A 22,077-nucleotide genomic window follows, 5' to 3' on the forward strand; every position below is an offset into this window, starting at 1 on the left:
AGTCGGGCAAAACACCGGCATGCGATCTTAATCAGAAAAGCGTTTGATTATCACTTAAAGTTGATACAGAAGATGAAGCATTCTTCTAAACAAGACATTCTTTAGTCACAGCTGTCTGCTTTGGCCCGAGAAAAAGTAGAAAAGTCATTACGATTTCACCTGAAATATGTCAAAATCTAAAAGCATAGTAAGTTGGTTTTGTATTTTGAACATTTTCTTTCAAACTATTCAAGAATAAACACATAGTCATATTTCTATTTTAGGGAAACTGCACGTACACATTAAGTGACATTACTATTTTTGCATGTCATGATGGAAATCTCAGATGTGTAAATTCTAATTTTATCCACTAATATCATTGTTGTTTCGATTTAGAATTATCTAGAAGGGAAATATGTTATCATTGATAAATTAAGCCTGGTTATATGTATGTGATCACTTGAGTGGAAAATACAGTGAGATCTCTGCATAAACAGTTTTCAGCCAAAAAACTGATTAAGGAATTGTGTTGTACACGTATATTCGATTTATCAATATATCAAGCTACTGTTGGTTTGGATCATCAGATACAGTACATGTAGCGAGACTGGACTTTGTCGATCATCAGGGATAATTAAGATGGGTGTACCTCCATCACCATTAGTAAGCTTTGTTTTCATTATGTTACTATGTTTCATGTTTCCAAAACTCATCAAGTGGGTTAATCTGATGGGTTTTAATGTTAATTCTGCATGGTGATCAATGTTTATAGCAAGGTAATGCTGACTACAATTGGGCTAACTTAATATCCCTATTGACTTTCAGTTATAATTAGTGTACCAATATCCAACGTTACAACTCTATACTATTTACTGTTAATTCAATTTCATCTTCACAGATTGTTCGTGTTCAGTCCCCAGACCATGGAACCAAAAGAGTTGAAGCCAAACAAAATGAGACAATTGTTGATTTCTTAAAAAAGGTATAACCTGGGCCCAGTTTCATGAATATTCCTTAACTTTAAGGAATTCCTTAACTTCAAATTCTACATAGGAATTTAGCATTACAAAAGTTACGGAAAAATGATAAGTAAGAAGCCTTTCTTAAAATCCCTAATGCTTTCCTATCAAGAATTTTAAGTTAAGGGATTCCTTAATTTAGGGAATATTCATGAAACTGGGCCCTGATCAGTGGCGTTTAATATTGAATATGTGCGATATGAAATGTGCTCAGATTATATCAAGTATAACAAGGACACATACATGTATATGTAATTTTGATATGTTTCAGCTGTATCCCTTATTGATAAGAAAAAAACATGTACCGGTAACTGAAATAATGAAAAGTTGTTTTTCTTACATGTATATATATGTCGTTAAGTTTTGAGACAATTAAAATGAAGATGGTAAACAAAGATGTAGATGAACACATTGTGTTAGTATTATTTTGGACTGAAGAAGGCCCTATAGTGGCTGAATATATATTCCATAGAAATGATATTTGATTTTACTTTGAATTGATCTTGGCCTTTTGTTTCGGATTATTAATATACTAGCTTTATATTATTTTTACCTCGAAATGAAGATGTTTTAGCCAAATAAAAACATGCTGCTTAATACCAGCCTGCTCACTGTAATATAATACAGAATTATAATTTAGCGCCAAATCTATTATTTCCTATGAAGTGGTATACTAAAATAATTGTACTTTATGTTGTGTGTCACTATTAGAAACATGTACTGTAAAGCCTATTTTTATCTGCAGCTTCAAACTGAGTTTGGACTAGGTGATGACACGGGATGGAATGTTTATAAATCCAGAGACAAAAAAGACTGGATCAGAACATCTCGTGCCAGAACACTGGACTCCTACAAAGTCAGGTATGGCACTTTAATACTCAGATATGTTTTCAGTCCAACACACTTAATACAAACTTGGATAGTACAAAAACCCATTTTATACCAATGAAATTGAAATCCCCTGCAAATTGCATTCAATATCCTTGTATTAATTTATTATCCATGTATTACAAATTGGTTAATACAAAAACCTGGGTAATATATAACAATTTCCTAGTCCCTTGGATACTTTTTGTGTTATTTGTTTCAAACCCACATAATTCAAAGTGCCAAAACAAAAGTTGACAAATTGTGACCTAGGTTCGTTTAGAATTTAATTGATAACTACCATGTGTCCACATGTGTACTTCATACTGTGCATTCAGTTGGTAATCTGCATACATGTGATGAGCAGATTTTAAACCATAGTGCATTCCTGTCCAAAGTCTTACTTTGTTTCATTTCTGTGTCTGTTATACAAATGTTAACGCTCTTACTGGTAGGATGCAACCCAAATACCTAATACATAAGGTTTAGGAAGCAGGAATTAACCTATGTTCTGGAGGAAACTACCCTTTTTCAAAATAGGGAAAAAGTTTGAAGTAATTGGGGAATTTGGTTTTCCTTATTTCAGTCCAAAATCATATTCATTTTGACGAAAAATTACCGTAAAACAACAATTTTATTTTTAGATTTAGTAAAGCATGATTTTAAGCTCAATCGTAATTAAAAGTTTGAGTTTATCATAAAATATGCAGTAGCCGTAGCCTGTATGATAAATACGAAAAAATTGCAAAAAAAAAAGTCTAAAATATCAATAGCAAATAAGTCACAGGAAAAATTGTGTTACAAAAATGGTCTTTTTTTAGCTTCAAGAGGGGATTTTTTATATCTTCAGGGGAATTTTAGGCCAGAGGGGAATTCATTCCTTGAGGGGAAACTATACCCATAAGTGGTAGTAAATCATAGCTAGATTGATCCCTGGGAGCTCGAGGGTCCTGAGGATTTGGTATAACCGGGTAATTCTGATTAATACACAAACAATAGTGTCGAACAGTATTTTTCACATCCGATGATTTTAGATAAGCCTACATTTTGAATTAATAAAATAGCTACTACAAATTTTCCTTCTCTGAAATATTTATTTTAGAGATTTGTTTTATCTTTATATGTAAAAATGTTTACATGAAATTGGGAAGATGCAGCAAAAATTTCTTTGGTGAAGGGGCCTTTATTCACCCACAAATAACCCCTAAAAAGTTTACTAGTCCGGGTTTTTAAACACAGTCCAAAATAAATATACAGCTGCCTTTTGCTTCAGCACTTTTTTGGTCATCATCAGTTTACGATTTTTGACCCAAAGTACAGTCTGGATGTGTTCCTGAACTCAAATTCTAACAAAATATTGCATCCGCACTGAAATAATCACATACAGAATTCAATCAAAATGTGTTGGAAATGCAATTGACAATTGCAGGTCAGATATAGTATTTTATAACAATTTTAATTGGGAAGGAAGCCCAATGAGAATGGAAAAGTTAAAACCACATGTAATGTTTATGTTACATTTGAATGTTTTAGACATGGGGATATGCTGTATTTATTTATGGCAAACACATTAACCAAGAGTTCAGAATTCTCCAACATAGCACAGAATATAGAGGCAACACCTGGACCATCCTCCTCTGGTTTGACCTCGCCCATCCCTGGTCAGGGAGTTATCGAGGATGAGGTGGACCAGATTCTGGACAAAGAAGATGGAAAGATCTACAGAAAACGAAACGAGCAACTGTAAGTACTGTGTGAAACTTTACAGGTTTACTAGTTACTACCAGTATATTCATAATGATTGCGCTATAGTACCCCTGATTAGAGATTAACTGATTTGGATGTTTCATGATTAGGCGATTCAGAGAAAGTGCTTTTGGTTGAGACATAGGTAATATATGTTTATTGTTGCATGCACAAAATAGCTTTGACAATAATAATGATATTTACTAGGATAAATGACTGATAAGCTATATTTTATATTGTTCAAATTTTAGATGCCACCATGGCCCACAAGGGAAATGTCTGCACTGTGTTCCGCTGATGGTAAAGTATAACTATTAAGTATTTTAGTCTTTTTGTGGAATCTATGGTGACAGACCACATTTCCATGGCAACATATTAGTGACGTCATAGTTTGGATGTCAATTGTCAATTATAGCACTCTAGACTTGGTTTATGTAGCAATGATAGAAAGTGAATGAAAAAATTACATCAGAATGGTGGAATTACTTACATTAAAGTATTTAGTATTCATTTATTATAGTACACCCACGATTTTGGTATTGACTTGTGGTCTGAACTCCATATTATTGTAAATATCATTTTGAAAGTAATTACTCTCACATTTTATCAAGTAATTAAAATGCTATCTTATTTTTTTTTATTTTTTTTTGTGAAAGTGATAAAACATGACCTTACTGTTTATGAATCAATGTAATGATTTTTTCCAGCCATATGATGAGGAATTTCTACACAGCTGTGATCCTCCTATCAAATTCCTCTCATTCCACTCCCACTTACGGAAACTCACTGGTGGAGTCGACAAGTAAGTCATTATAATACTACAATAAAGCATGGTTATAACAAACTTCTGGGGACCAACAAAATTGTTTTATTATTTATAAGTAAAGTTTGTTATACATTTTATACATATTTTAAAAAATTATGATAGGGAATGAAAATAAATATGTTATAACCATGACTTTGTTGTAAGCATGTTCATTATGGATGTGTTTTACTGTTAGTAGAATTTTAGTTAAAAAAAATTTTTGTTTTGTAATTTCTTATGCATATAAATTGTTTTTCAATAACGATCACATTAACATAATTTTAAAGATGCTCCACCGCTGACAAACAGTATTTTTCTCTATCAAAAACAGGAGCAGACAAATTAGTATTTTTCTTCAGTTACAAAAGATAAAAATATTAAAAATAATTAATTGCGTCTCAAAAAAAAATCTTTGGTATTATGCCCTATATGGAATGAAGTACTAATGCCACATGAACCAAAAGCAAAATAAATTATTATCCTCTCCGAAACGCGTTTGCGATGGATATTGTTTTGGACTCCGTTCGTCTGTCAGTCAGAGATTTTTTTCTGGGCTTTACTCAATAACCATTCAACACAACTCCTTGAAACTTTCTGTATACATCAAACAAGTGCCCTAGATGTGTTTTTTGCTATTGCAGACCTTCCATTTTTTTTTCATTTCCATTACCATGAAACTTACCCAAAAATTCCAAATTACTGTTTCTTTTTGTTTCCGAGATATTACTCCAAAAAGGTTCAAAGCAGCTCCATGAAACTTTTTGTATATATCCAGTTACTGTTTCTTTTTGTTACCTGCTGTTTTTTTTTTCAGTTTTACAATACATGTACTCACATAATTATTACACTTATACTTGATTAATTGTTACTTTGACTTTGATGTTTTTGTTTTTTTTAACCAACTGCGGTGCGTGGGTGATAATGCCATGCTGCGCGATTCCTTGTTTATTTTTATATATTTTTTTTGGCTAATCAGACATATATTTACATTACATGATAAAACACCAATTATTATTCAATCGATGAGTGTTGTCTATGCTCTGTCGATGGTGGAGCATCTCTAAATGTTAGATTCTATTGTCTCAAAATCTTGATGGTGTAAAATATATATATTTATGTTTTTATTTTAATGTATGAATGAATGAGCTTCACCATCCTCAGTAACCAAGGCGATATATACACTTAGTAAATGATACATTGCTGACACGGGGTTACCGAGGATGGAACTTCACAAATAATTTCAACACCTATTATTTTCAGAGGGAAGTTTGCCTTCTTGGAGAACATAAGCTGCAAGATAAAGACAGGATGTACAGAACATCCACCATGGCCAGGAGGTATCTGTACTAAATGTCAACCTAATGCAGTCACCCTCAACAGACAGGTAAAACATAGAGTGCTTTACATCAGTTATGTATGGAAAAATCTTCCAAATATATATACCATTTACCAAAGATATATATATATATATATATTCAACTTATGAGTTGATGTCTAAGACACATTTATTGGATGGTTTTATTAGTTTAACGTCCCATTAACAGCCAGGGTCATTTAGGACGTGCCGGGTTTGTTGATGGAGGAAAGCTGGAGTACCCGGAGAAAAGCTACCGACCAGGGGTCAGTACCTGGCAACTACCCCACATGGGATTCCAACTCGCGACCCAGAGGTGGAGGGCTTGTGGTAATATGCAGAGACATCATACCAATCGGCCACCGCGACCCCCCATTTATTGGGAAAGAATTAATACAAATCAGGAAAAACAGTTCTTATGTGATGAAAATTCACCATGATACACTTATTGTACATTGCATGTACATTGTTTTAGTTAGTGCCTGTTTTGAAACCAATTTTAGAAGCCTTATAATAGGATATAACTTATAACTTTATTTCATAGTTATTTGATTTTGTTTATAAAGTATACACAGAAGTACTTATTTCTTTTACTTGTAGAAATACAGACATGTTGATTACATTATGTATGAAAACGCCTCCATTGTCGACCGATTCCTAAACTTCTGGAGGACAACAGGAAACCAAAGAATTGGAATTATGTATGGAAAGTACGAGACACATAAAGACACGCCACTCGGTATAAAGGCCACTGTTTGTGCTATCTATGAACCTCCTCAGGTAATATCATGTTTTGATATGAATACAAGACAGAAATATTCCAGTATCAATAAACAAGGATTTTATAATGGTTTGAGATTGTTTAGTGTAAATTGTTTAGTCATATTTCAAGTAATTTTATTTGAGAATGAGACCAACATTTCAATCATTTGATAGACAACTTTCTTAATATGGAAATTTTTTTAAATTTCTACCTTAAAGTGAATAGTCGGGCAAAGGAAGGCTGAAGTCAGTAAAAATGGCGTTAATTATGATATATCAAGTAAGATTTCTTTTAAAATATGAAAATAAAATTTCCTGTCAAAATCGCTCTGCATTCGAAGAAATCCACGCAGCCTCTCTTTCAAAGAGTTAGGCAAAATTATTTGTAGAACTATGCTTAATTTTCAAAATTTCAATGGTCAAAACTGGACAATGTATGCAGAACTTGACAGTTGTTTTGATACGTAAGGACTTTTGGAAAGACAATATTTGAATATTCGTTTTTAGACTGGTTTTCTTTGCCCGACTATTCACTGTAAGCTTTCTGTATTTCTACATGTAAATATGTTAATAATCACTTTCTATTTCAAGTCATAATCATATAATAAAATATATAATGATAATAACCATGAACTTTATTTTTTATTTCACAACACATGAAGTCAAAGAATGTCATTGAAAAAATATGTTAATGATTAATTTGTTGGTCCTCCTTTTGCCAACATCTAGTCTTTTAGTAAAATAACAACAATATATTAATGTGGGGTACTGTTTCAGGTAAGTTCCAAAAGCCGAGTTGAACTCCTAGACGACCCTAAAGAAGATATGGTAAATAAAGTGGCTGAAAGGCTGGGTATTGCCCCTGTGGGCTGGATATTCACGGACCTCGTCGCTGACGACCTCGGAAAAGGAACTGTAAAACACTTCAGGGGAAACATTGTAAGTAGGATCTATCATCTACGTGTTCAGTGTATATCATTCACTTTCAGCCGGTAATTAAGGATGAAGAAGCATGGTCGTAGAAATCAATTTTAACTGGTATAGGGAGATGTTAAATGTGTAAAATTTGTCGATGATTTTGCCAAATGTTTCTCACTAACATAAGATCGGGGACAGCTTTGTTACGATCTTGGACAAGACACTTTATCTTGATAGCTCCATAAATCATAAGACCAGTATTCATTTGAAAAAGTCTGTCTTTTCTCTAAGTCAAGGAGAAATACTGTCTTTTCTCTAAGTCAAGGAGAAATACTGTCTTTTCTCTTAGTCAACTCACTGAGTCAAGGAAGAACACTTCCTTTTCTCTAAGCCAAGAAAGAACATGTATTCAAAACAGGAATATTAGTGGATCTATTTGATAAATTTTATTCAACAATTTACATTACATGTATATGTAGGAAAAATAAACAAAATGACAAAAAATGAAGAGATATTGATGGTTGTTTTCGATTATTTTCAGAATTCACATTTCTTGAGTGCTGAAGAATGCATCATGGCAGCAGATTTCCAGAACAAACACACTAATCCATGTAAACTGGCTACAGAGGGACATTTTGGCTCAAAGTTTGTCACAGTTGTTGTAACAGGTAACAAAGTATTCCTTTTTTTACACACATGTATTTGTATGGTTTTGTTTATTAGCTTAATTTCATGTTAACAGCCAAGGTCATGCAAGGATGTCTTTCCATATTTGCAATGTATTACGGTGTGTGCATGTCTGATTGTTTTGGGAGGCTGCTGTATATACATTTATATATGAATACAAACTTACATGTTGATTTACTTAGAATAATACAGGTTCTTCAAGTTAACAAGGATCAGTTTAGTTTATTTTGTGAAACATCCTATTAACTGCCAATGTCATTTAAAGGATGTGCCAGTTTCAGGTGTTGGAGGAAAGCTGAACTACCCAGTTGGTTCCTGACAAAAAGCTTAACTTTCAACTAAAATTGATACCTTGTATGTACTGATACCAAAATGAATTGACAACTGCAGTGAATAAATGGAATTTTAATACACTTTATTTAAAATTATACCTGTTGTGTGTGTGACATAATAGGTGATGCCAGTAACCAGATCCACTTTGAGGGCTACCAGGTATCCAATCAGTGTATGGCCTTAGTGAGAGATGATTGTCTGATACCTACCAAGGATGCACCAGAACTCGGCTACGTCAAGGAGTCGTCCGACAAGCAGTATGTGCCTGATGTATTTTACAAGGTCAGTGTATGTTTTTTTGTAATTCTTTAATTAAAACAAAGTTTATATCAAATAGCTGTACATTCAGTTATGGGGCTAATGTAGAACAAAATGGAGACTTCTGGCCAAGCAATTTTAATATGGTTGATAAATGAATTGATCAAATTCGCCACGTTGATCAGATAAGGTGTCGAAAAATTTAATTCATGATAATAGGGCAAACCCATTACAAGCTGTAGGTTGGTGATTTTTCTTGTGGAACTTGGATTTTCCTTCACCGCCAAACCCGTCCACTCCAATTAGTTGTCAGTGGGATGCAAAACATAATTTAACAAAGAAGATGAAATAGATCAATTTATTTGTTATTAATTTGATTGGATCAAGTATTGAGTTTGTCTTATTGTTTTCCTTTATTTGATGTTCAGATAAAAGATAATTATGGTAATGAGATAACCCAGCTAGCCCGTCCCTTACCTGTGGAATATCTACTGGTCGACTTGCCAGCAGCCTTTCCACTCACAGCACAATACACATTCAAGTCCCATCTACACACAGAGATCAAGCCATTCCATGCTTCCAACAGGGAACAACTTGGAGAAGCTCAGGTAATGTATATGAATATGATAATTTCTGTATAAACTTTATTAAATTCAGCTAAAATTGAAATAGATAAACACATGACTATTGATAAATAAATGAAAAATAAATAGAATAAATAACTAAATATAATAAACATCAGAGCCAATACATGTAATGGAAAAATTGCACATAAAATTAAGCACATCCATAAATTTGAGAAGTGACAGACTGCCTTGAAAATTTTACAATGTATTTTGTCTACATGGTTGAGATTACATTATTGCCCAATATACATATATAGAATAATAAAGCCATTATAATATGCATTTTTAGCTCACCTGGCCCGAAGGGCCGGTGAGCTTATGTCATGGCGCGGCGTCCGTCGTCCGTCGTCCGTCCGTCCGTCCGTCCGTCTGTCTGTCCGTCAACATTTCCTTTAAATCGCTACTAGTCATAGAGTTCTGCATGGATTGTAACCTAATTTGGCCACAAACATCCTTGGGGGAGGGGGAACAGAACTTGTATAAATTTTGGCTCTGACCCCCTAGGGGCAGGAGGGGCGGGGCCCAATAGGGGAAATAGAGGTAATCCTATAAATCGCTACTAGTCATAGAGTTCTGCATGGATTGTAACCTAATTTGGCCACAAACAGCCTTGGGGGAGGGGGAACAGAACTTGTATAAATTTTGGCTCTGACCCCCCAGGGGCAGGAGGGGCGGGGCCCAATAGGGGAAATAGAGGTAATCCTATAAATCGCTACTTGTCCGAGAGTTCTGCATGGATTGTAACCAAATTTGGCCGCAAACATCCTTGGGGAAGGGGGAACAGAACTGGTATAAATTTTGGCTCTGACCCCCCCGGGGCAGGAGGGGCGGGGCCCAATAGGGGAAATAGAGGTAATCCTATAAATCGCTACTTGTCCTAGAGTTCTGCATGGATTGTAACCAAATTTGGCCACAAACATCCTTGGGGGAGGGGGAACAGAACTTGTATAGATTTTGGCTCTGACCCCCGGGGGCAGGAGGGGCGGGGCCCAACAGGGGAAACAGAGGTAAATCCTATAAATCGCTACTAGTCATAGAGTTCTGAATGGAATGTAACCAAATTTGGCCACAAACATCCTTGGGGAAGGGGAACAGAACTTGTATGAATTTTGGCTCTGACCCCCCGGGGACAGGAGGGGCGGGGCTCAATAGGGGAAACAGAGGTAAATCCTATAAATCGCTACTTGTCCTAGAGTTCTGCATGGATTGTAACCAAATTTGGCCACAAACATCATTGGGGGAAGGGGAACAGAACTTGTATAAATTTTGGCCCTGACCCCCGGGGACAGGAGGGGCGGGGCCCAATAGGGAAACAGAGGTAAATCCTTTAAATTGCTACTTGTCCTAGAGTTCTGCATTGATTGTAACCAAATTTGGCCACAAACATCCTTGGGGTAGGAGAACAGAACTTGTATAAATTTTGGCTCTGACCCCCCGGGGCCAGGAGGGGCGGGTCTCAATAGGGGAAATAGAGGTAAATCCTTTAAATCGCTACTTGTCCTAGAGTTCTACATGGATTGTAACCAAATTTGGCCACAAACATCATTGGGGGAAGGGAAACAGAACTTGTATAAATTTTAGCTCTAACCCACACGGGGCCAGGAAAGGGGGGGCCTTTAGGGGAAATAGAGGTAAATCCTTTAAATTGCTACTTGTCCTAGAGTTCTGCATGGATTGTAACCATATTTGGCCACAAACATCCTTGGGGTAGGAGAACAGAACTTGTATAAATTTTCGCTCTGACCCCCCGGGGCCAGGAGGGGCGGGGCCCAATAGGGGAAATAGAGGTAAATCCTTTAAATTGCTACTTGTCCTAGAGTTCTACATGGATTTTAACCAAATTTGGCCACAAACATCATTGGGGGAAGGGGAACAGAACTTGTATAAATTTTTGCTCTAACCCACACGGGGCCAGGAAAGGGGGGCCCTATAGGGGAAATAGAGGTAAATCCTATCAATCCCTACTTGTCCTAGAGTTCTGCATGGATTGTGACGAAATCTGGCCACAAACATCCTTGGGGGAAGAGCAACAGAACTTGTATAAATTTTGGCTCTGACCCCCCGGGGCCAGGAGGGGCGGGTCTCAATAGGGGAAATAGAGGTAAATCCTTTAAATCGCTACTTGTCCTAGAGTTCTACATGGATTGTAACCAAATTTGGCCACAAACATCATTGGGGGAAGGGAAACAGAACTTGTATAAATTTTAGCTCTAACCCACACGGGGCCAGGAAAGGGGGGGCCTTTAGGGGAAATAGAGGTAAATCCTTTAAATTGCTACTTGTCCTAGAGAGTTCTGCATGGATTGTAACCATATTTGGCCACAAACATCCTTGGGGTAGGAGAACAGAACTTGTATAAATTTTCGCTCTGACCCCCCGGGGCCAGGAGGGGCGGGGCCCATTAGGGGAAATAGAGGTAAATCCTTTAAATCGCTACTTGTCCTAGAGTTCTACATGGATTGTAACCAAATTTGGCCACAAACATCATTGGGGGAAGGGGAACAGAACTTGTATAAATTTTTGCTCTAACCCACACGGGGCCAGGAAAGGGGGGCCCTATAGGGGAAATAGAGGTAAATCCTATCAATCCCTACTTGTCCTAGAGTTCTGCATGGATTGTGACGAAATCTGGCCACAAACATCCTTGGGGGAAGAGCAACAGAACTTGTATAAATTTTGGCTCTGACCCCGTGGGGGCAGGAGGGGCGGGCCTGATTGGGGAATTAGAGGTAAATATTAAAATTCCTACAGAAAAGAAATAATGAACCTGTATTCAGAACATTACTTGGCATTACAAACCAGGTGAGCGATACAGGCCCTCTGGGCCTCTTGTTAATTGAATCATTTAATGATTGATTTGTATTTTAAGCTCTTTTGATTTATATATACATTTATATGTCTAGTGTATTACAATGACATTGTGTAAGCAGAATTATATGGGTAGGAAATCAGAATCTGTCATTCCCTTACTACTTTCCATGGATATTTGACAGTACCCTTCTTTGTATACTTCAGGATTTCAATGCACTGGTGAGCTATATACAGCAGTTTCCTCCTAACCGATTCCTGGAAGCTATGTCAGATTTCCATATCCTGGTTTTCCTTGGTACCTCCGACATGTTACCTGTTCAGGTATGTTTCCATGTCTCTCAGATGAAATTGGAAATCGTAAAATGTTCATTTAAAATGCAAGACCAAGTAAGGATATTTAAGTTAAGGTCTCATCATTAAATGATTAAGTACTACATATGAACTGTTTGTATACTTAAGATTGCTTAGTGCCCTTGAGATATTGTGTAGAAAAGAATTCAACCACGGATTTTCTAAATCATATTTTATTTTTTAGAACCTGTATATTTGCGATATATTTGGACTGATATTCTTTTTACTCCCAGCTCTCATCTTTGTGTGTTCAAAGTTAACATCAGAGTTGTCTTACTTCTAGATAGGGAACATATTTCTTGTTAAATAGTGAAGTTTTTCACATATCCAAGTATATTGTAAACTGCATGATTGAGGAAAATTTGTTTATCTTTAACTTGCATTTTTATAGGAGAAAATTGGAATGCTGTTAGACGCTGTTAAGACAGATGATGAGAAGCTCGCTTCTGATTTCAAAAAGACAGAAGAATGGGCAACAGTAGAGGAGATGATGGCTGCTCACGGTAAGTTATTAGAGACAGAGTTCTCTCCCCTGCTTCCACAGTAGTTAAAATGTGTTACTTTTTATATATATCAGTTCTGTATACTATACAGCAATGGAATCAATTTCATTAGAGGGACTATAATTTTATGTCAGAACTGATAGAAATTGTACCAAATGAGCGGCAGTGCACATCTCTAATCTTTTGTACTGAACCTATGATAAACTCTTATTTAGCAATAAGCCAGCTGATCTTTTGTACTAAACCTACAAGAAACTCTTATTTAGCAATAAGTCCGCTGATCTTTTGTACTGAACCTACAAAAACTCTTATTTAGCAATACGCCCGCTAATCTTTTGTATGGACCTATCCAAGTTGTAATGTTTTTGATAGAAAAGCAATGAATCTGTTGATTTAAAAAAAATGTTTTTGAACATACATTTTCATTGTATCAAAATTTCATTATTATTCATGCTTTCAGGTAGTTATCAGTGTATTATGGTAAAATTGCAACCGTTCCAAATAAAGAAGTATATAGAAAATATCAGTTATGCAGTGTATTATAGATCATGCCATTGTGGTGTTCTACATGTTAACAAGGTAATATCATCCATTCCAGAACCTTCTCCGGGTCTGTCCAGAGAGAGATCATACGTGGGACCTGGAGCGTCTCCCCTCCCACCGATCGGAGCCTCTGGCGGAGGGTCATGGACCTGTGCACACTGTACATTTATAAACTCCTCGGACAAAAGTGCCTGTGATATGTGTTCATTACCAAAGTAACAGCATAGTGTGTGTGTGAGTGTTCTATAGATAACAACACATAGTTACTGAAGACTATTTATATTTACTTACAAGAAGATACGGAGATGGTCTTTCGCTGTAAATTGATTCACTAAATGACATTTATGCATGTTGCCCACTCGTTGAAGCGTAGAAAGATGCCATGAATTTTTGGTTACTGATGTATTCATACAGTTATAGTGCTAAGTGAATTCTGTTAAATTGCTAAATATTTTTTTAGTGTTCGTATGTGTAAGCCAATCATCTCATTCTTGAGGTCAGCAAATGTGTTAAATGCTTCTATACCAGTTTGTTTTCTTGAACTATTAAATTTGATGTTTTGTTGAAAACTTTCACAATTTTTTTACATCAGAGCTTAAAGGTCACTGTGGATACTCGACCATTAGATATATGATTCAATATGCGATTCATACAACTTCAACTTTTTATGTAAGTTGGAGAATACTTATTATAAATTGTCTTGTATTAGATTTCACAAATCTGTTATTTATTGTTTTGTACATAGAATTTGTCTTGTGTGTCCATTAAAAGGGGAAGGGTTTGAAATATGGTATGAACAACCAAACTGGTAGTAATGTATAGTTGTTGATTTTCGCAGGGAGAACATTTCACATGTTCATCATTCAACAATTTCTGACAGTAATAAGCTATACAAGTTCTCTTACCTGTTATACCTTGATAAATTTTGTGTAATTTAATTTAACTGTGAATACAGCAAAATTGAACCCCCCATGAATATTAGTAACTACACAATATTGCAATGATAAAGTAATTGATCTCAAGGGAAAACAACAGCTGTTATATGGATTTCCTTATGCAATCTGATATTTTCAATACCAACTGATTTTGTTTTATTTGTAAGGTAGGATGTCATTGTAAGCAAAATAAGTGCTGTGTACATAATGTCCTTCAAATGGAGATCTCCAGTACTTATACGCATACAATTCTAATTTATTTCATAATCGTAATTTATTGTTCATAAATTGAAGAGGACATTCTCGTATAAGTGTATAGAGTACATAGCGATATATAATACTTGATATAGACAACAACCAAGCATTCTTTTATACAAATATTGTAAAAAAAAATAATGGACGAGTAAACATTGAAAAATATTATTAATCATATTGAAAATAAAATTGTTTTATCAAAGTAAACATGTCATTTGGAAAATCAATAAAAACAAATGCAGAATTAACATAATTTGACTTCACATTGAAGGCTCTGCATCTTTATTTTCCTATTGAATACAACAACATATACATTCTATCTTTGATGTAGACATGGTAAACGAAAAGACTTGTAGCTATCTAGAATGTTCAATGAAAATTTAGCCTGTAGTTTAACATTTGAACTTTCTATACATGGATACTATTTTGATTTCAGAAAATGAACAGTACATACATGTAGCGAAGAGCATTGCCTTATATTAATAAGTGTGTGGATACCTCTCAGAAAATGTTTATATTTGTCTGAAGTACCTTCTGTAATATTAAAAATGATTTACTATGAATAATATACATTTTATAAATATGTTAATTTTGTGTGATATATAATTGGGTATTCTATTAAAACATCTGCCTGGCTCAAGGATTGTAATCATAAACACGGTAGGAATCGATTGTGACCTCATTAATTTTATGAGTAAAATAATGTTCTTTCCTCTTTCCTACATACAAGGGCAGATAACTCAGTGATATATAAATGCATACTATATCTCCTTTTTAGCTTGCTGGTAGGTATTGATTGTGACCTCATTAGTGAGTACAAATAATGTTTTTTTTTTCTTAAAAAACTGACAGTTTGCTAGAATACACTTAAACGTAACAGTCATTAAATTGATACTTATGTACAAGGGCAGATAACTCTCTAATACACAAATGCAGAATATATAAATGATACTCCAAACAAAACCTGCAGGCCTAGGATGGGGTAGATGATTTAATAGAATAGCCATAAAACAAACTACCAGGAAACCTAATTGTAAAAAATGTCAGTATTTACTGAGAGTATGTACCGTGTTATACTAATATTATCTAATTAAGCAACAACATTTGTAATGTAAATGATAATGTAATGTACATAAAATATTGAATGAGGAGGTATATTGGTGCATATGAACTACAAAACTATCAGTGCTGTTTTATTTAAGGATCTCGTGTATACAGAAACTGTCCATGATGTCCTACCTGTTATCAATGGAAGACAAATCATTAAAGGAAGGAAATAGACATAACTGGGGTTCTAATAATATGGTCATCATTTAAGGGGAAAATGGTAGTAATGTTGACTGATGAATATAAAAACAAATTGTCATAATCGAAGATATAACTGGCATCTGTGTGCCATTGCTGCTTTGGCTTCTATATCATAGTCAAACTAACGGGAATTCAGTTGTTTTGTTTGATCGTTTTGCTATATTAGTGTTTTCAGTAAGATAATATATAACTGGCCATGAGAATAGAATTGGTATGTTATGTAAGTTTAAGAGGTGTTTTGTCGTGATGTAGACTACAGAAGACATCGGTTGGGTGACCCATTCCCTTCTTTGTTATAGTTCTTTATATGTTTGTGTTGCCTTGTTTAGAAAGCTGATGACGTTTGTACAGTTTTATGTGCTCAATGCTAGTATGTATGGTACTCCAGTACGAATGCTGTAGAAATAAAATATCATGTCTGGCACCTATGTGATGGTTTAATTCCTGTTTTTGCAGAATGTCAATGTCACCTCTGTATTAGGGGGGAATGACATAGAATAGATCATCATCATCATCATCCCATATCATTATCATCACCCCTCATCATCATCATCATCATCATCATCATCATTATCCCATATCATTATCATCATCATCATCATCATCATCATCATCATTATCCCATATCATTATCATCATCATCATCACCATCCCATATCATCATCATCATCATCATCATCATCATCATCATCATTATCCCATATCATTATCATCATCATCATCATCACCATCCCATATCATCATCATCATCCCTCATCATCATCATCATCATCACCATCACCATTACCCCATATCATCATCATCATCCCATATCATCATCATAATCATCATCATCACCCATATCAACATCATCATCATCATCATCAACCTCATCCATCATCATCCCATATCATCATCATCACCATCACCCCATATCATCATCATCATCAACATCATCATCCCATATCATCATCATTATCATCATCCTATATCATCATCATCATCATCATCACCATATCATCATCACCCCATATCATCATAACCATCACCCCATATCATCATCATCATCATCCCATATCATATCATCATCATCATCATCCCATATCATCATCATCATCATAATCATCACCCATATCAACATCATCATCATCATCATCATCCTCATTCTTATCCATCATCATCCCATATCATCATCATCATTATCATCATCACCCTCTCATTCGTCAACATAACCATACTGTCACTTATCATACATTCAAGAACAATCACACTAAAAAGAAAACATACATCATTTCATACTCATCTTTCATACTCGAAGGCGCTGAACAGTCTACATGTTCTTTCCCATTCTGATTGAAGTGCAGACCGTGAAATGCTGGATCGTCTATGGATCGGCTCGCATCTCCTATCTACAGATGCTTGACCCTATCCAGAATCAGGGACTGCGTCTCGCAGCTTTTCGAACAACACCTGTGAACAGTCTCCATGTGGAAGCTAATGAGCTATCTCTTAGACGATCGACGAAATAAATTATCCTTAGAGTATGCTGCTCAACAGAAATCTGAAATCCAATCCCAAAACCCCGCATTTAATCTTGTATATAATCCACAATACCAAGACATATTCGCACAAAACCAAAAGCTCATACAAACATTTGGCATCAGAATTTCAATTTTTTTGCAGGAACTCAATATAAATTTCGACACCATTGACGAGTACACCGTATCGGATGTACCACCATGGCTCATTCAAACACCTGATATCAATTTATCTCTACATGAGAGGGCCAAGTCCAGTGCATTACCCGAAGAACAAATCCTCCTTTCGAGAGTGCCTTAGGACTTTCCTTAATTATGTTCAGATTTACACTGACGGCTCAAAAGATGGTGGTACAGTTGCAGCCGCGTGCTGTACATTTAATCACTGTTTCTCTATCCAACTTCCAGATGTTGCCTACATTTTGGCTCTTTGCCAAATCGAAGAACACCGGATTGAAAAGGCATTGATCTGTTCAGACTCTCTTTCGGTTCTTCAGGCTTTGAAATCAAGAAACCCTAGAAACACTCTAATCCACTGTAGAAGTCATTTGGCTTATCAGTTTAATAAGCATATATCAAAACATTAAAATACAGGTGCGAAACAAAAGCAAACATAAACTCCCCGATACACTCTCATCACCTGGCCTGTAGTGTAAAGATGGATGTTTTCTTTGCAAAAAAAGAAAACTAAACTCTTATAAAAAGTAAAGGAAAAATTAGTTAAAGCGAGAGAGATTAGAGAAATATATGATGAAGGGGACCTAGTGGAAATTTAAGGAAGACTTAACATAGATAAATCCAAATTACGTAAGATTATTCCCTTCGTCCTGAAGAAGACGCAAACGTGACAAGAATGAAATTCAGTCCAGCAAAACCACGGCGCTTAAATCATCGGTACCGAACTATCAATGTCTCACCACATACTCCAGGTTAAGATTTTATCAGACGATATAACACATTCTGGAAACATATAGTCCAGTAAAAATACGAAAAATAGAGGCCTAACCCCCAAATAATTGCAACAGAATTTGTTTTCTGCTTTTTTGGGTTGGAGGATCTTAGTATTTTACTATGAAAAAAATCATATGTTCGTTAGTCGTTTTTTCAACACCCGAAAAATAAGAAAATATGTAGAAATTACACTTTTGACCACTTTTAAAGTACAATATCTGCTATTTTTGCAATACTTGAAATATGAAATCGGGTATATAGTAAGACAAACTTTAGTTTAGTACAAATAAGTTGAAATGATACAATAATTTCAGTCAATCAAAAGAAATAAAGAAGGATGAAAACGACTCAAAACCTTTTGAATTTAGCTAGCATTACCGTTTTTGTTCTTTTTAGATGCAAACATTTATAAAATCTTACCCTGAACTATATCAGTTTATGTTTTATGCCTTAAAGAATTACATTTTTTTATATTAATGCATGATCGATAATACATTAGCTAAAAAAAAACTAAATATTAACATGTCAAGTTGACTGATCGTGCCAATTTGAAGTGTTTTTATACTTAGTTTTTTGGCAAAATACCCATTTTGGTAGTTAATATTTCGGAAAATAAAAAAGCAAATGCTTCAAAATATGTTATATCCTTTTTTGTATATTTTGTTCTTGTTATTTTAATCATTTGTTGTAAAAACGGTATAAATATGTACATCTTATTTAGTAGTAAAAACTTCCAATCACGTTAATTTGGCTGAATACCAAAATATGTCCATAAATCTGCAATTCAAAAATCTAAATTTTTCGCACATACTTTATTCGTTTGTCATCAAATTTTGCCAGTAAGTAAATCAGAACTGTGATGATTATCAGCTATAAAATTGAACTTGAACTTTTATTTTATTCCTTTATCTCATTGAAAATTATATAACCCCCATCTTGTTCCATTATGGAAAAATGCATAACTGACCTATGCAAATATTTGATCAAAAAGAAACTTCAATCTCACTTTATAAAGAGCACTCCATTATGGTGGTAATATCTGCCAAAGGATTTTGCAATCTGATTAGTCACAAAATAGATATTCACATTTTTGACATTTCAACTTAAGGACTTTGCCAATTAGAGAAGTTTAGTCAAATTGGCACTAAATGAGGATTTGATCGACCTATATTTGGGGATATCTTGATATAGTAGTCTCTTTTAGGTGAATATAGCCTACATAGAATCTGAATTAATAACTATATAAACACTTGAGACGGTACTTACTGAATGATTCTTGATTGAAAAAGACATATTATTCAATTTGGACTTCAAAATGTCCTTGGAAAAGTCCAAAAGACCAACTTTGAGCAACCATATTATCTCAGGTAGTGAAAGAAAAATGTTTTACTTTTAAAGCATTTAATCAACAAGTTTTATTTAAAAAGATTCCACCAAAATGAGTATCAATGGTATTGTTGATGATAACAATTTTGTTATCTTAACAATCCAACAAAAGCATATTTGGCTGTTACAAGGACATAATTATGCAATTTTCATGCTGTCATACTTGTTCCCTGTGTTGATTTCAACTTATGTTTTGGCAATCTGTTCTGTCCTTATAACGTTCTTGCCATACATTAATTTTCTAGTATCTCATGATAACCATGTAAGTTTATATTTGGCTTCAAAGTTGGCAAATTATGCAAATATTCCTATTTTTTTCTAATTTTTGGGGGATCAAGAAAAACACTTTCCCAAATTTTTGTTTGTGGCGACTTTTTTTCTTGTATAAAACAAAGTCAGATCTGTATGAAAAACAAAGAAAAAATTCTGTTGCAATTATTTTGGGTAACACCCTATCTTTAGTGGACTAATAAACAATTATTTCATCGAGAATGCGGTTTTGTGACGCTTAAATCGGCAACACTATCATACAGTTTGAGATCAAATAGCATCGGACTGAAAACATGCCCGGATGATGAGATTGTACAAACAGAGAAATAAAAGCATGGAACAAGATCATATAGCAGGGGAAGTAATAGTGTATATTCAGCACAAAACGAATGTTACCATCTGAAAATTGTGCAGGATGCAAAAGAATGTTTATTTTCAAAGTGGAATTAATATCTTCAGCTTCAAATTCTGAATATTGACAATAATGGCTATGAATGGTATTTGAATGATTAGTCCGCTAAACCTGCCTCTGTTATTAGACTTTTTTCTTATTTTTCTATTTCATTTTTCTGTAATATACATCAACAACAACAACAACAACAAAATAATAATAATAATACAGCCAGGTTTAGCGGAAAAGTGTTTGATGTTCCTCGAAAAATGCCATTGGAAACTTAAATTCAACCTTAAACAAAGTTGTTCCTTATTTTATTAGATGTACACGTAATTACCACTGAAACTCTGTAGTGGTAATCTTATTTACATTACGGTATAGTAACAATAATGTACTCTAAAGCAACATAGAAAAGCACCACAAAACTGACAATATTGACTGATGTCGTCACGGTGATGTCCAAACTAACAACCTATATTGAGATCCGGATATGAAGCACAGAAGAACCGCCAAGGAACGGAAACCTATATAATAGAATGAGTGGAAGTAAGTTCTTTTTTTATAAAACACACACTATGACATGTCCTTTTGAAATCGAATTGCTATTTATTTGATTTACATCTGTACTCGGTTAACCAGGGTATAGTTCCATTGAATTAGTATTGATGTTATGATAAACACACCAAGAAAATGTTTGTTTAGATTCATTACCTGAATAGGTGCTGTTACTTACTTAACCCTAACTATACATTGGACTACAACGTTGCTATTCCATTTTTGTATATTAGAGAATTATCTGCCCATGCGGCTTGGTATTTAGCGTGACGTCATGTGATTGACAGCGTAACGTCACACGTTTCGGAGAAAACGTTAATTTCGCTCACAAAATGATGACGTAACAATCGATACCTACCCGCACCTACTCTGTACTATGCACAGACGGAATTACTTATTGAACCTTACATATGATGGCGTCAGTAAGATTCAAACATTATACATCCTGTTTTAAACCGATTTGTTCAAAAGGATAAAGAGGATAATGCTTATACATATTTCTAAAAACTTCACTTTTTTTTCAAATTGCTAAAAGGATTACAATCAACCTAATGATATAATCATGTTATACATTTTATTTACCTCGAAGCCGATGAAAGATGGGTTCAGGAGACAAGAAAGCGTATTTGTCGCTTTAGTATGAACATAGTGTAATAAAGAAAATTTCTTAGATTATAATACAATAAAAACACATAGAAGACTTATTTAAGTTACAAATACTTCGTTGACCTTTGTAATGGGTTTTTTATTGATGATATTTAAAAAGTTCGAATCGCTGTGGTTATGAAAGGATGATAAAAGAGATCAATGTGATTTTAGTACGATGAGGAGGTAAAGCGAACATCGAGCGAACCGCTTCCATAACGAGTAATGTATTGTTACCATTTAGAACAGACCACTGCTCCAATTCATTTTATTTACCTTTAATTCCCTGACAAATTCTC

At 34.7% G+C, this 22,077-nt stretch overlaps 1 protein-coding gene across 2 annotated transcripts; it reads left to right on the forward strand.

The window, feature by feature from the left end:
* Positions 1 to 31: 31 nt before the first annotated feature.
* On the forward strand, positions 32 to 16,488 carry LOC138323635 (nuclear protein localization protein 4 homolog). 2 transcript variants are annotated; one of them, XM_069268381.1, is made up of 15 exons: positions 32 to 187; positions 878 to 961; positions 1,744 to 1,859; positions 3,399 to 3,608; positions 3,863 to 3,911; positions 4,319 to 4,413; positions 5,677 to 5,800; positions 6,371 to 6,550; positions 7,310 to 7,471; positions 7,992 to 8,118; positions 8,592 to 8,752; positions 9,157 to 9,336; positions 12,370 to 12,486; positions 12,908 to 13,019; positions 13,618 to 16,488. In XM_069268381.1, the coding sequence occupies exons 1-15, from the start codon at positions 167 to 169 to the stop codon at positions 13,779 to 13,781; spliced, it is 1,902 nt and encodes a 633-aa protein (XP_069124482.1). In that variant the 5' UTR covers positions 32 to 166; the 3' UTR covers positions 13,782 to 16,488. The 2 variants fall into 2 exon arrangements, with proteins under 2 accessions (XP_069124482.1, XP_069124481.1); XM_069268380.1 differs by lacking the exon at positions 32 to 187 and adding an exon at positions 381 to 642.
* The last annotated feature ends 5,589 nt before the right edge of the window (positions 16,489 to 22,077 follow it).

The sequence above is a fragment of the Argopecten irradians genome, chromosome 5, assembly GCF_041381155.1.
Source record: "Argopecten irradians isolate NY chromosome 5, Ai_NY, whole genome shotgun sequence".
Taxonomy (NCBI): domain Eukaryota; kingdom Metazoa; phylum Mollusca; class Bivalvia; order Pectinida; family Pectinidae; genus Argopecten; species Argopecten irradians.

Coding starts and splice junctions, on each gene's coding strand:
- LOC138323635 (XM_069268380.1), top strand. CDS start 619: ATGGGTGTACCTCCATCACCATTA. Junction 8,753..9,156: donor TGCCTGATGTATTTTACAAG/GTCAGTGTATGT, acceptor TTTGATGTTCAG/ATAAAAGATAATTATGGTAA. Junction 13,020..13,617: donor GGAGATGATGGCTGCTCACG/GTAAGTTATTAG, acceptor CATCCATTCCAG/AACCTTCTCCGGGTCTGTCC.